Here is a 15,238-nt window from a genome sequence, read left to right as displayed (position 1 = left end):
CTCAAACTAAGAGTTATGAAAATTAAGAAGGCTGTTGTAGGCCACCTGAATGAAATGAAAATAAAACACAGGCAGTTTAGATGGGGTCTATCAATGGAAATGCCACACTCTGTTTTAAAAATAAAGAATATTATTCAGTTGGGAAGGGAAGAAGAATGAAAATTGCATTCCTGTTTTGAGTATGTCTTTGCAGCTATAATTACTTATATTAGCTAATGGCTTTGTTCCTTTTTTATAACATAGTAATAAATATTTTATTTACTGAAACAAAAAGTTGTGATGATGCCCTATATCTGAAATGTTAAAAAAAATAAAGTTAAGTTGTCTTAATATGTTGTAACATAAACAAAAATAAGATAACTATGATCAATCCGTGCCTTAGATTGCTTTTAATCAAATGGTAGAGGGCTGGCCCGGTGGCGCACTCAGTTGAGTGCGGCACACGAAAAAAGACAAAAAGGAAAAAAAAAATGGTAGAGTGAAACTACGTGTGATAAATAAATTTGTATTTATCTTCATTCTAGTTAAAATGATTTAGGGGAGAAAATGGAGAAAAATTTGTGGAGGTCTACTCTTATTTAGCTTGACTCAGTACTGTCCTTGAATGGATTCATTTTATTGTTATTGAGATAGGTTTTTTGCTTTCACATGCCATTTTCTTCCAGACCCAAAGTATGGATAACTTTTAGGATACGTAAACTGTTTTCTTTGTTGTTTTCTGTTATGTTTGATGTCTTTTTTAAATATTTTAATCAAAAAGAATACAGATTATTGTATACAACTCAATGAATTATGACAAGTGATAATAAACAAAGTTATTTGGTGCGTTTTTTTTCTTTGTTTGTTTGTTTGTTTATTTTTTGTCCTTTTTGAGACTGGCTGCACTGCGCTCAGCCAGTGAGCACTGTGAGTGCACCAGCCATCTCTATATAGGATCCGAACCCGCGGGCGGGAGCGCTGCTGCGCTCCCAGCGCTGCACTCTCCCGAGTGCGCCACAGGCTCGGCCCTTGATGGTTTTTTTAATTGTTATTTTTTACTGTTTGGAAATAATAGGATAAACAATTTAGACAAAATCTAAACAAAAAACCCCAGTAATTCCATATAAAAAGTATCTGGGATTTGAAAAACTTTTGTAAATGAGCGTAGTTTTGGTTCATAGTTTTAAAATGTTATACATGACTACCGACAATAAAGTTTTTTTAAATTGTACAAGTAAACCAGAATCCATGCTCACAGGGAAAAAAAACCTCAATCATACTAAAATACTGAACTATGTAAAGAGTAAAAAGATGAAAGTTATCATCCTGTACAATTCTACCAAATCCTATTCCTCTCTTAAGAGCTGCTGCTTACCGTTTAATGTTAACTTCTCATACCTTTTCCATGCATATATTTTTACAATTTGTTTTAAGTAAACATTTATTTTTTTAACATAAATGGGATCCTATTTTATAATGTGTCATTACATTATAGATGGACTTCATTCTTTTCATTGCTGTAATTTTTTAAGTGATCTTCCTAATGATGGATATTTGTTTCCAGGTTTTCGCTATTATAAAAAAATTCTTGAGTTGGCCACTTAGCTTAGTAGGTTAGAGTTCAGCCTTGTAACACCAAGGTCAACGACCAAAAAAAAAAAATATTCTGCAGTGGATACCTTTAACTATATTTTTGTGAACTAGTCAATAATAAGATTTTCTTATTGACTGGTAGTTGTTTTGTATTTTGGATGTTATTGTGTTGATTATATGTGGCAGATATTTTCTCCCAATGCACTTGTCTTGGTGACTATATGAGTGTTTTAAGTAATAATGTAGTAAAGTCTATTGATCTTTTCCTTTGTCATCTGTGTTTTGTGGACTCTGGTGTTTCTAAACTATTTATATTCATTTTCACTTCCATTTTTAACTGTCTCTTATAAAACACTTTCTTTTTATAGAACCCTGTGAATGATAGCAAGATGTGAATACATTGTTGATGTAATACATTTTGGTGGTGCGTAATTATCATGTAATGATCAGTGACCGTTTAGATTATCAATTTTAGATTTATGAAATAAATGTAACATAATCTAGAAAGGCATTGGGGTTTTTGTATTATTCATGGAATCACTATAGATAGTCCCTCACTATTAATAAATTCATTTTGACAGGACACATCCTGGGCATTGAATGATAATAGTGGGACACTAGAAACATTCCCTTTTTCCCTGAATTGTTTAGACAGGATTGCTTCCCTAGTTAGCAAAAATTTCCCTAACCTCCATGTAGCTGTTGCTACTAGGAATTGCTCATCACTTACTTTTGCTGCCCTCCGGTGCCAGATTACTCAACAAATATACTAAGTTCTTAGCAAAGTAGAGTTGAGAAAATAATAAAGGTCTGTCTTGATAAACTTACCCAGAGTTTTACAATTAAAAATTTTAAAGGTATATGTATGTATGCGTGTGGTATAGTGTTGCACATTATACAGAGGATGAGGAGTCAGAACACCATAACTTTCATCTTTGGGGCCCCCAGTATGGCTCTGTGGTCATTCCACTTTGTACCCTGATATCCCACAACTTGAGCTCTTGAAACTTGGGCTGATTTTGTACTACCACCAGTAATCTGTGGAGGTAGCTCACCATTTCTCAGCTTTTTCCTCCTTATAGAAGGAAATAGTCTTACAGGAGGTACCATAAAACCATATCTGATAGACTCATCAGCTCACTTCTGTTCTCTACCCTCCCTCTGTACCCAATTGGTACAGTTTGGAAAAGTTATAATTTTGCTGCCACTCCTGTCCTTCTTAGTAGGGTAGATTCGTAGAAGAGAGGAATCCCTTCTCATTCCTAGATGGGATAATATTCCATTGGGAAGAAATAGCCAAGGGAAAAGAGAGGATTTTTTTTCTTTTTTGAAGGGACCAGAACTTTTTATAGCAAATTTGGGTAAGGTTTACAATTATTCAGCTGCATTATATTTATAAAGTTGCCTTTAAAGTCACGGAAGCACAAAGCACTTTAGTGCTTGTAACACTCTTCCATATTATTGTAGGTAACTAAATGACCATGGAATCTGGAGCAGAGAACCAGCAGAGTGGAGATGCAGCTGTAACAGAAGCTGAAAACCAACAAATGACAGTTCAAGCCCAGCCACAGATTGCCACATTAGCCCAGGTATAAAATACGTGGAGAGATTCCATGTCTTTTTCAAGAGGAATATGTTTCCAAGAGAATTTAATTTTTATTACACAGATATACAGAGAATGAGCAGAGATGTTCTTAGAATATCAAAATTCCTATTTACTTAGTATTAGCATATGTTTAGAAATTATGGTATAGTATTAATTCAGTAACATAACAGTAAAATGTGTTGTTAAACACTAATACAGTATTTGTAGTGACATGATCCAGAAATAATTATATTTTTAACTGATGGGTAAATTAATGGGCTCTCTCAAACAAGAGAAGAAAACCTTGGCTATGACAACTGCTTTTTTTGTATCACACAGATTTATTTTGGGGATAGGGATGCAGATAATATGAAAGCCTAAGGTTAGTTATATATGTTTAAACTAAAAAATAAGATAAGCAAATAAATTGACTCACAAGTAAATTTTAAGTATGGTAGTAGTTTTTGTTTCCTATACATTTTAAATATAATTCCTGATTCTTTCTGTCTTTGTCTTAAACATCCTATCTTTAAGGGTATACTCTCTCATCCTTATTTTTTTCTTCTCATGTATTTTTTCTCAGATATTTTATTAACAACTATTTACATAAATATGAGTGAGAAAGTAGTTAAATAAAAACCAAATAGCAAATATAAACCTGCTAGGTAAGAGTTTGATACTGTTTTTTTTCAGATAAAGACTTCCAGGAAAAAATAATCCTAGCACAAACTCTAGTATGTTTAGCTTCAGTTTCCCCAGTAGTTTAAAAGTTCCTAGAGGAGTCACTGAACAAAAATGAATTTTGGAAAATAGAGGGCTCACCATAGTTGGGATATCTGGCTGAGCTAAAGTAGGGGCCAGATACTGGATCTCCAGCAGGAATATAGTCAGGTATGGGCTGCTGTGTTTTCTCCTAAGATCACCAGGGTCTGCCTTCAGCCCTCAGGAGTCCGACAAAGCCGAATACACTTGGAGATGAAGTGAATGTACTCAGATGAGGCAGGCTACAGGAATGAAGGGGAGAGAACCAGGATTTCACCAGTACAGGGTCAAGGCAAGCAAGCACAGATAAGAACCTGGGCTTATTTAGGCATTTTGCCCTCTGGTAAAAAAAAAAAAGATACAATGTCAAAAGGCATCTTGGTGATGACAGTCCTCAACATGTCTGTCTCTTGGGTCGCACTATTCTGTCTGGTCTGGTTGTCCTCTAAGTCTGCTGTATAGTGTCATTCTGGGAATTGCTTTCACCCTAGTCTTTTTCTTGTGGGGTTTGTGTTCTTGATATAGTATAGCATGTTTTCTAATAGTTTCTTGAGAAAGGAGGTTTGACTGGGTAAAGAATTCTTGGTAAAGAAATCATTTTTTTGGAATTTTGAAAGCATTAATCCAGTCAACTTCTAGTGTTGTTATTTGAAAAAACTAAACTTATTTCTTGTTTTGTATCTCTAGTATCTTATAAAATCTTACCTTTGATCACAGTGCTCCAGAATTTCAGAGTCATGGGCATTAGTTTGGATCAGTTTTTATCTGTGCTATGTATTCAGTGGGTCCTTGTGTAGTGGAAACTCATATCTTCAATTCCAGGTAATTTAAATTATTGGATTGATGATTTCTTTTTTCCTCTCTCCTTTCATTTTTCGCTAGGATCCTTGGGAGATGTTATACCTCTAGGACTGTTGCTCTAATTTCCTGATCTTTCCTGTTTTCCACCTTTTTGCTCTGCTTTCTGGGAGATTTCCTCAACACATTCCAACCAACGCATCTGTTGAATTTTTTATTTCTGCTATTCTGTTTCCAAGAGTTGCTTTTGTTCTCTGAGTAGTCCTTTTGTGTTTTAATAGCATCCTGTTTGTGTTTCACAAAGGCAGTGTTTTCTCTTATCTATGAGAACGTTAATTAGAATTTTTTGTTTTGTTTTTAGTTTTCTTCTCCCCACAGAGATTTTTCACCATATAGCTCCCCCTCCCCATGTGTACACACGCACGCACGCACGCACGCATGTGCATTTGTTTTGGTCTCTATCTTTCATATTAGAAACTTTCTTCAAATGTTTGGTAATTTGTGGTTGTCTGCTTAGGTTTAAAAGTAGGGGACCAAAAAGCTGCATTGGAAACTCCATGTATGTGTTTGGGTCCTAAGAGCTATGATCTGTGAGCTTCACTGTAGGGTGATTGTCATGATGCCAATATAAGTATCTTTTAGGTCTTTCCTCAGCATTGGTCAAGTTCCCTAGGGAAGCTTTCACTAGTCCCCTGCTTATAGAGTAAAGGCCTGGGGGCCAAGTGAGAGAAGAGGGTTGGTACTGCCCACCTTCAGCAATGCCTGCTATTAGGTAGTCAAGATACCCCTTATCCAGAGAATAAATCTCCAATTTTTTGTCAGGGTGGGATAGATTTTTCCACAGGGAGTTGAGGAGGAGATCCAATTGCTTATCAAAGAGCCATCAACCAGTCTTCCTTATTTTCAGCCTCTCTTTTCACTCCACTTTCTAGGGTGCCATAGATCCTGAGCCTCTTGAGGATTTTGTGGTGCAAATGAGGCTTTCCCTGCCTCAAGCTAATGAGTTGGCCTTCTGAGGTCTATCCAGTTCGTTACCATTTGTCTACCTGCTTTCCAGCCTCCAAAACTCTATTGCTGTTATCTCCTTTTCCATTCTCCTACACTTGTGCGATTATGCCTTAAAAACAAAATCAATTTTGTGCAGTTTAATTGAGGACTCAAGAGGGATCAAAATTATATACGTTATGTTCAATTTTTTATCTTTATTAAGCAACTCAATGGTATTAAAGACTTAATTGGAGTGACATGATCAGATTTCAGATTTAGGAAAGCTAGTATCTACTCCCATTTATATATTTTTAGTTTTTTTTATTCCCAGTTATGGAGTTTTTTCACTTGCTAATCCAAGTTCTTTAATACATACATTATATATTTTTGACATAATTTTTTCTCATAATTCTGATTTCTGTTACTTTGTAATGTCATTTTTAAATACTAGGAAAATGTAATAAAATTGTCAAGCAAATCCAAGATGATTATGATTTGGTCAGTGAACAGGGAAAAACAAATTCAGCCTAAGTAGTAAAGGAAGGAAGTTTATTTAAAACAATAATGAGAGGGGCCGGCCCGGTGGCGCACTGCTATAGTGCACCGCTTGGGAGTGTGGCGGCGCTCCCGCTGAGGGTTCGGATCCCACATACAGACCGGCCACTCACTGGCTGAGCGAGGTGCGGGCGTGACACCGAGGGTTGCGATCCCGTTGCCGGTCCTGGTCCGGTGCGGGCGCGACACTGAGGGTTGTGATCCGTTGCCGGTCACGAAAAAAGACAAAAAAAAGTAAAAAAAAAAAACCAATAATGAGATATCTTATTTTACTTTTGGAATTTACAGAAATTTTTTAAAGTGGAAGAAAAAACTGTTGGTTTTGTCTATGAGAATGCAAATTTTTATAGGTTTTTTTTTTTTTTTTTTTTTTTTTTCCTTTTTGTCTTTTTTCGTGTCTGGCAACGGATCGCAACCCTCAGTGTCGCGCCCGGACCGGGACTGGCAACGGGATCGCAACCCTCGGTGTCGCACCCACACCTCGCTCAGCCAGTGAGCGGGAACCGGTCTGTATGTGTGATCCGAACCCTCAGCGGGAGCGCCGCCGCACTCTCAAGCGGCGCACTGTAGCAGTGCGCCACCGGGCCCGCCCAAATTTTTATAGGTTTAAGTAAAAAGTTAGATAAAAGGATAATTGTTGTAACTTTCTTGTAATAGGCAAATGAAAACCTAAATATCCAATACAAGGAATTTATTATATTATGTAATTTTTCCTATTATGCAGTCAGTAAAACCACTGAAGAAGACTTAATGGTGTGGGAAAACATTTATAATGGATTTTAAAGCTAAAATAGGTTCCATGATAGCATGTTATAAAAGTTGAGTGTACATGTGTGCATTAAAAAACATTTAGATCTACTGAAAAATATTAAGTGATTAGTTCTGGGTGGTCAGAATAGGATTTTTATTTTATTTTTGTGTATCTGTATTTTATAAACTTAACATGAGAAGGAGCCGTTACGTAGAATGATCAGGGTAGAAAAAAGATTATTCATTGAGTTAGCTTGTTACATTTAGCCTGTGGAAGACTAAGGGATGGGGACATAATAATTGCTTCAAATATCAGAAGTGCTTTTATATGGAAGTGAGATGAGATACTTTGAATAACGTTAAGGTTGTGGTTCTCAAAATTCAATCTAAAGGTAAGTATCGTTGGGTCCTTCTTAGAGTCTGACTTTCTAAACAGGGCATCCTATGTGACTCCAATGCAGGTAGACTCCAGTGCATGAACCACATTTTGAGAACCAGGTAAAACAAAGCAAGACTTACAGTGGCCAAACAGATAAATAAGGAAGGACTTCCTAAGGACTTGCAAAGATGGAAGCTCATGGTTTTAATCTAGGTGCCAAATACTCTGTCTTTGGTAGTGATCTTTTCCCCCAAGATTCCTAACCAAATATATAACTGCCTACTAAATATCTCTGTAAATTCAGCTGTCAGATCAATTCTATCATCTTCCACCATGACCCCAACCACCCAAAAGCTTGTCCTTCTTGCATTCTCTGTTTCAGTTGATGACAATCTAGTCTGCCAATTCTCTCTCATGAAAAAATCATCTTTGATTTTTCTCTTATGTCCTCCAACCAATCATTCATAAAGCTCTTCCTGGTCTGCTTCTAAATTTTCATAAAATTGCTTCTTTCCTTCCCATTCCTACTACTACTACTGCCATATTTCTGGCCTTCATCATCTCACTTTTACTGCATAGGCTTTTTCAGTTGGCCTCTCCACCTTCAGGTTTTTTCCCCCCTAAAATGTATATCCTTCACACTACCACTAATAGGATCTATTTAAAATAGAAACCTCACCATGTTATTCAGTGGCTTCCCCAGTACCTTGAGGATAAAATGCAAGTTCTTAAATGTGACATATACAAGGTTTTTAATAACCAGGTCATTTAGTCCCAGGCTACCTCTGTTATATTATCCCTCCCTACTTCCTACATCATATAGTAACACACTTATATGCTCCAGTAGTATTGAACTGCTGGTTATCCCTCTCTGCCATGTGTAGACTATGCTGTTTCTCTTTGCTTTTGCCAGAACTACCATCTCTGCCTGAAATTCTGTGCCTCTCTCCTGCAGATCATAATAACAACATGTCTAACTTGTATTAATGTTTCAAATCCACATTCTTCCCTGGTAGCCTCCCCTGCTCTTAGGTTGAGTTGGGTAGCTCTCCATAGTATATCCTTTTTTCTACAGACCTCATTACTCCACTGAATTGTATTTACTTGTGCCTCTTTTCCCCATTCCTTCACACACACACCCCAATAATTTCCTTGAGGTCAGAACCATATCTTTCTCATTTTTATAGATTCAGTTCTAACATTGTTCCTGGCACATAGGTCTCCAGTAACTGTTTATACCAAATGAGCAAATAAAATGCCTACCCCTGAATGTATTCAGCAGTACATTCATACCATCTGATAGACATGTATGACTTAAGGGCCCTTTTAATCTGAATGTTAACTCATTAAAATTGCCTTCTTTGTGCCTTACGGAAAAATTCGTTTCTCTTAACATTCTTTCAACTCTGCCCCTTTGTTAATTCAATACAAAAACAAATTCTTAAAACATTAACTGTTTAGTGATTTTTTTTTTTTCTTGTCTTTTTCCGTGTCCGGCAACGGAGCGCAACCCTCAGTGTTGCCCCCGCACCGGACCGGGGACCGGCAACGGGATTGCAACCCTCGGTGTTGCTCCCGCGCCTCGCTCAGCCAGTGAGCGGGAACCGGTCTGTTTGTGGGATCCGAACCCTCGGGCGGGAGCGCCGCCGCGCTTCCCAAGCGGCGCACTTATCCAGTGCGCCACCGGGCCGGCCCAACTGTTTAGTGATTTTGAGAAGGGGAGGAATAGAAATTTTCAATTTATAATACCTGGTAATACTTCCTTATTAATGACGAGGCATACTTGTAATTGGTTTAAAAGAGAAAATTAGGGGCCGGCCCATGGCTCACTCGGGAGAGTGTGATGCTGATAACACCAAGGCCACGGGTTCAGATCCCATTTAGGGATGGCCGGTTCGCTCACTGGGTGAGCGTGGTGCTGACGACACCAAGTCAAGGGTTAAGATCCCCTTACCAGTCATCTTTTAAAAAAAAAAAGAGAGAGAGAAAATTAAACTGCATGTTGTAAGGTATGTATTTGTTCTAGACTAACTAGGTCAGTTTTGCCCAAGTTTAGAAGCAATTAGATGTTAGAACATGACTTATTCAACATGTGATATTCTGAAAACTTTTGTTTCTTCAAAGCTAGAATATCTGTTAACCTCAGATAAACTACATAATCTTTTTGAGCAGTTGTCATTTCTGTCTTTAAAATGGAGATAATCCTTATTACCCCAGTCTTCAGGTTCTTCAAAGAGAAAAATGAGAAATTGGATTTGAAAGCAGGGGAGAAAATAAAGCACCATACAAGTAAAGTGGTATTTAGTATTCAGAGGGAGTCCGTGTTACATATTTTGGCATTACATTAAAATAGCTTTTTGTTTTTTGTCATTTGAAGAAAGAATTGAAAATTCGGGGGTGGGGGAGCATTTGTAATTTTTTAAAAAATGAAATATTAAATGTAATCATTACTTTCTTTCACATCAGTAAAATACTTTTCTAGCAGAAAGTTCATATTTTTGCTTCTAAAAAGTTTTTTCATATTAAATGTGAGAACTCCCAAAGAGGTATCTGTGATGGTAATTTTTTTCCATGTTTAACACTATAGGTATCTATGCCAGCAGCTCATGCAACATCATCTGCTCCCACCGTAACTTTAGTACAGCTGCCCAATGGGCAGACAGTTCAAGTCCATGGAGTTATTCAGGCCGCCCAGCCATCAGTTATTCAGTCTCCGCAAGTCCAGACAGTTCAGGTATGTGTATAAAAAGTTCTGCATGTACTTTCTTAACTGTTGTTTATAGCCATATCTCTCTCCTTTCTTTAGTTATGAAAATAAGGACACGTCTAGTTCAGAGTTTATTTTACTTGACAGTAAAGGAATATGCCGCATCTGTATAGTTACCGCGTTTATAGGAACGTATATACACAAGAAAGACATAAAAGAACATGATTTTTTTTTAAGCTGCAGAAGAAAAAGAATTGATTGGGGAAAATAGTTAAGTACATGGGATAAAGTGGAAATGTTTGGGAGAGACTGTATAGGGCTGATGTACCTCCGTTAAGGAAAATTGAGATCTAAAAATAATATCTTTATAAAAATACACAAATAAATTCACTCACACACACACACACACAAAAACGGGGGGGGGGGGGAAGAAGATATAACAACTACAATTTCTTTGAAGGTGTTACAACAAGCAAATGGAAAGGACATTCTTGGGTGGGAGGGGGGAGAGGGAGGAGGGAGGGAGGTTTCGGTGATGGGTCATAATAATCAACCACATTGTATATTGACAAAAAAAAATAAAAGTGTTAACACTGGAAAAAAATAAAAATAAAATAAAAATAATAGCTTTATAATTACTTTCTAAATTTGTAATTGAAAAAAAATAAACCCTCCGTGAAAAATTAATAAATAACCTTTATCTAAGATATCATTTGAGCTTAGAGATCATAAGAGATCCCATAAGTAATTTGTGAAATTGGCTGTTTATGGTTTTCAGTTAGAAAGTATATAACTTTGTATATAACTTTCAGTGTAGAAAGTATATAACTTATTATCTCAAAGTTAATATACTTTTATGGTGTGTGTTAAGGGTCAAAGATTATACTACACATGTTATCTTATTCTCTGGAGAGATTATTCCTTTGGGTTGGATCCAAAGGGAATGAAGGCACTGTAGACCTCTGAAGGTGACTACTCTACATAACTGTATGGAACCAAGAGCAGTATAGATCTTTGCAGTTGAGCTTATTGAAAAAAAAAAAAAAAAGACTTGAATGTTCATTCAAGTAGGCCATAACCCCAGCCTCCCATTTCATATTTTTTGCTTCACAGTCATCTTCCTGTAAGGACTTAAAAAGACTTTTCTCCGGAACACAGGTGAGTTCTAGGTCCTAGATTTGGAAAGAACTATTATTAGGAAGGTGAGAGATTATTCTTTATGTCTTTGTCCTTTTCCTCTATAAACATGAAATTTCAAGATTTGTATAAAAACCTTAGAGATCTTCTAGGTCTAGGCTGAACTTGTTACCTACCCAGCCCTTGTCTATTGTTTATATATAACATTTCTCTCCTCTTCCAAATGGTAGTCCAGAATTACTTTCAGAGAAAGGAAGCTCTGTTTACAGTTAGGGGTGATTGCTAAAATATTCTTCCCCATGGTGAGCCAGAATATATCTTTCTAAAACTTTTACCTGATGATCCCAGTTCTGTCCTCAGAAACTAGATTAGAAAGTCTAATTCCTTTTCTGTTGGACTGCTTCCTCTTTCTCATCCCCCACACCCTTCCTATTTTTAAGAAAATTTCCAGACTAAAGAAATTTCTATTTTTCTCAAGCCATTATAGGGTATAGCTTTGACTCCTCTTCACCATCCTGGTTGTTTTCTTCTGAGTGAGAGCTGTTATGTTTTCCTTGAGCATGGTAGCCAGAACTGATTGGTATTTGTAGAAGGGAGAAGTACCTGCTTTGTCCTGGAAGCATTCTATTAATATCATCAGAGGATAGTTTAGATTTTGGCAGTCATATTATACTTTTTGTTCATTGAGCTACTGTTACTTACCTCTCCTTCATTCTGTTCTTGTACTTTTGGTTTGCTTAAACACTTAAGTGGGAAAAAAGAAAAAGAAAAGAAACAGTGTTTTCATGTGAAATCACCAAGTTGTATGAATTTTCATATGATACTAGTAATGGAATTTGCTAACAAGTAGGAGATAGTATTGTCCATGTGGAGACCTAGGAATTTGATATTTCTGTGAAATCACAATGACTGAGCATAGTCCTTTGCCTCAGCTCTTATTTCATTGAATGCTCCCTTACCATTTTTCATACTGTACCATTGCTAATATCCATATCCTTCTCTTGATAATAGTGGAAAGAACTTGACCTGCTGTCAGACCCAGCTTGAGCTATAATAAGTGACCTAGGGCACATCAATCTTTATGTTCTCTTTTTCACTTATAGAAGAAGACCTTTCTATTAAAGAACACACAAAAATTACCAAAAATACAGCTACAGATTTGCTAAGATTACAATTCTTATTTGTAATGTGTGATATTTAATTGCTGGTTGTATTCTTAATTTTATTCTTTATTTTGGGGCAACATAATTTGGAACTGGGGATTGTATGGCCATTAACTTTATAAAAATAGGTATTCATCTTTTTAAGAACACATTTACACTAAGGTGAGCTGTGCTTATAATTTAAAGTATGTGTGTTTTCAAAAGAAAAGTTGGACTTCTTGAAGCCTAAATTCTACAAATATAAACACAAATATAGTATTTTTTTTTCTTTAAAGGACCTGAACCATCGATAATCTATTAAATTTTAATGGTTATTTTAGCTGGTTAACAGTGATTAGTATTAATAACTAGGAAGTAGTTTACATGAGAAGAGGTGATCAAATAAGGAGAGGAATGGTCCCTCAAGTTTCTAGATGGGAGAATATTAGTATTCCAGAATAAAGTTTCTGAAATATACAACGTACATATTTCCTTTTTTTTTTTTTTTTTTGGTGGCTGGCGGGTATGGGGATCTGAACCCTTGACCTCGGTCTTGGTGTTCTAACACCACACTGTAACCGACTGAGCTAGCCAGCCAGCCATATATATAAGGTGCATATCTCCTGATGTGAGAATCAGATATTAGGATTTCTGTTTATATATTTTAATCTAAAAAATATTAGAAACTAAGCTATACCACTCATACAGCTTGACTTTGGTGCCCTTTTTCTTTATGTATATGTATAAATCACATCTCACAGATTATGTGAGAATCCTCACAAAAATAATGGGAGTTGCACAGTGTATCAGGGTTGAGATTGGCAGCCTCACTTTTCATTCATTAGTTTTGGCCCTATTTAAATATAGTGCAATTTAAATGTGCCACACAGAGGCTATATGGATTATATTGCTTTAAATTATTATATCCATTCCTTCAACAAATATTTATTGATCACATGCTGTGTGCCAGTCACTGTTCTAGGTGCTATGAAAGACAGCAATGAACTAATAATACTTTTCATTTCTCTTGAATATCACATTTGAGTGAAGAGAGACAGACTATGAAAAAGTAAAATATGTCAGGTGAGAATAAGTACTTGAGAGATGAATAAAGCTGGGGAAAGGGATAGAGAATTATGTGGAGGGAAGAGCATTGTATTTTATGTGAGGTGGTCAGAAAACACAGTGAACAGAAACCAGAAGGCAGTGAACGAGGCTAAGTCATGCAGATAATAAAAGCAAATCCAAAGGTTTGGAAATGAGAGTATGCCTAAGATATCAAAATAGCAGGAAGATGTTGCTGGCATAGAGTAAGCAAGGAAGAGAGTAGTTGGAGATGAGATTTACAATGTAAATTTGTCTCCTCTAAAAACTCAAATCTGTACACTTTAGAAACAGAATTTTCTAAACTGTTCAGAAGTCTTCTAGAGTTTCAGTAGGTGAAACCATCCTATTAGCAAGCAATAACTGACTTACAGCCAAGGAGATGTAAACATATTAGATAAATTTCATCAAAAGTTTGTATAATTGTTCCATGCAAATGATAAATGATTATTTTAATTAGTAAGCACAGCCTAAAATGTGCTCACTTTTGTTATCTGTATATCGAAAGTTACAAGTCCTCTTTTTCAACACTAGCAGGTGTTAAATCACGTTTCTGAAAACCCAAGCTTAGAATCAGATTTCTGAATCACTGTTATAACATATTAAGTGATTTTTTAATGAAGCGTGTTAAATCACATCATTTTCACTACTAGTGAAAAATTAAATGATTTATCTCTAAGAAGAAATTTAGAAATTAATTTTTAATATTTATACTTTACCTATCTCTTTAAGAACTCTTATCATATAAATAACACACATAAAATTTAAAAATAGAAGGGCCAGCCTGTGGCTCACTTGGGAGAGAGTGGTGCTGATAACACCAAGGCCACAGGTTCGGATCCCTATATAGGGATGGCCGGCTAGCTCACTTGGGAGAGAGTGGTGCTGATAACACCAAGGCCACAGGTTCGGATCCCTATATAGGGATGGCCGGCTAGCTCACTTGGGAGAGCATGTTGCTGACAACACCCAAGTCAAGCGTTAAGATCCCTTACTGGTCATCTTTTAAAAAAATAAATAAATTTTAAAATAGAAATATATATGCTTATGTAAAATTTTTATATTTATAAGGGGAATCTGTAAATGAAAGGATTTTGAAGATCATTGCTGTAGACTTTTACTAAGCTTCTGGATCCAGTGGGTAAAAAACTGTATATAAACCATGAATCTGAGCTCCATCCAGGGAAATTACTTAAGTGTCCAGGGGAACATGTATAGTTTTAGAAAACATCTAATATTGCCATTGTTTTGATTTGGTTCTAGTCACTGTGGCTTATTTTAAAATTACAAATAATCAAAACATGGAGTTTTTCCCCCCATATAAATAGGAAGTATGGGTTTTAAACAAAGCAAAAATAAGAAATACATATCTAAAACTTTTCCATCTACAAGTGGTGGATTGGCTTTTTGAAAATTTCTTGACTTACAAGTGGCCAAAATCAAAGACCTATTTAAGGAACTCAGGAAGAGATTAATATGAGAGGTGACAGGAAATGAGGACCAAGGAAGGAGTTTTATCATTGGAATGTGATAGTAATCTGTGATATTTATCATTGGGATATAATTTTTATAGTTATTTTTAATAGTCTGTTAAATATACATTGAGCTATAATTAATAATTATTTATGAAATGGATTTTTGTCATTATTTTTATTAGTCACAGAAATGTGGATCCAGTATGACTTTTTTTTAAGATTTCATTTTTTTTTATTTTTTTTTATTTTGTCAATATACAATGTAGTTAGTTATTGTGTCCCATC

At 36.0% G+C, this 15,238-nt stretch overlaps 1 protein-coding gene across 3 annotated transcripts in view; it reads left to right on the top strand.

Annotated features, from left to right (window-relative positions):
- The first annotated feature begins 3,038 nt into the window (after nucleotides 1-3,038).
- The window catches only part of CREB1 (cAMP responsive element binding protein 1), a 49,367-nt gene continuing 37,167 nt past the window's right edge, over nucleotides 3,039-15,238 (top strand). For 2 of the 3 annotated variants that reach the window (XR_550169.1, XM_008568009.1), the window contains exons 1-2: nucleotides 3,039-3,161; nucleotides 9,976-10,122. Coding sequence is in view for 2 of the 3 variants with exons in the window: in XM_008568009.1 (XP_008566231.1) it covers nucleotides 3,048-3,161; nucleotides 9,976-10,122 (261 nt within the window). In the remaining variant the exon portion in view is untranslated. Of the gene's footprint in view, nucleotides 3,162-9,975; nucleotides 10,123-11,208; nucleotides 11,254-15,238 lie in introns of all 3 variants that reach the window. The other variant, XM_008568011.1, reaches the window with a different exon arrangement.

The sequence above is a fragment of the Galeopterus variegatus genome, unplaced genomic scaffold (assembly GCF_000696425.1).
Source record: "Galeopterus variegatus unplaced genomic scaffold, G_variegatus-3.0.2 Scaffold366, whole genome shotgun sequence".
Classification (NCBI taxonomy): Eukaryota; Metazoa; Chordata; class Mammalia; order Dermoptera; family Cynocephalidae; genus Galeopterus; species Galeopterus variegatus.
Note: the sequence above shows the minus strand (reverse complement) of the source record. Positions and strands in the feature narration are given on the sequence as shown.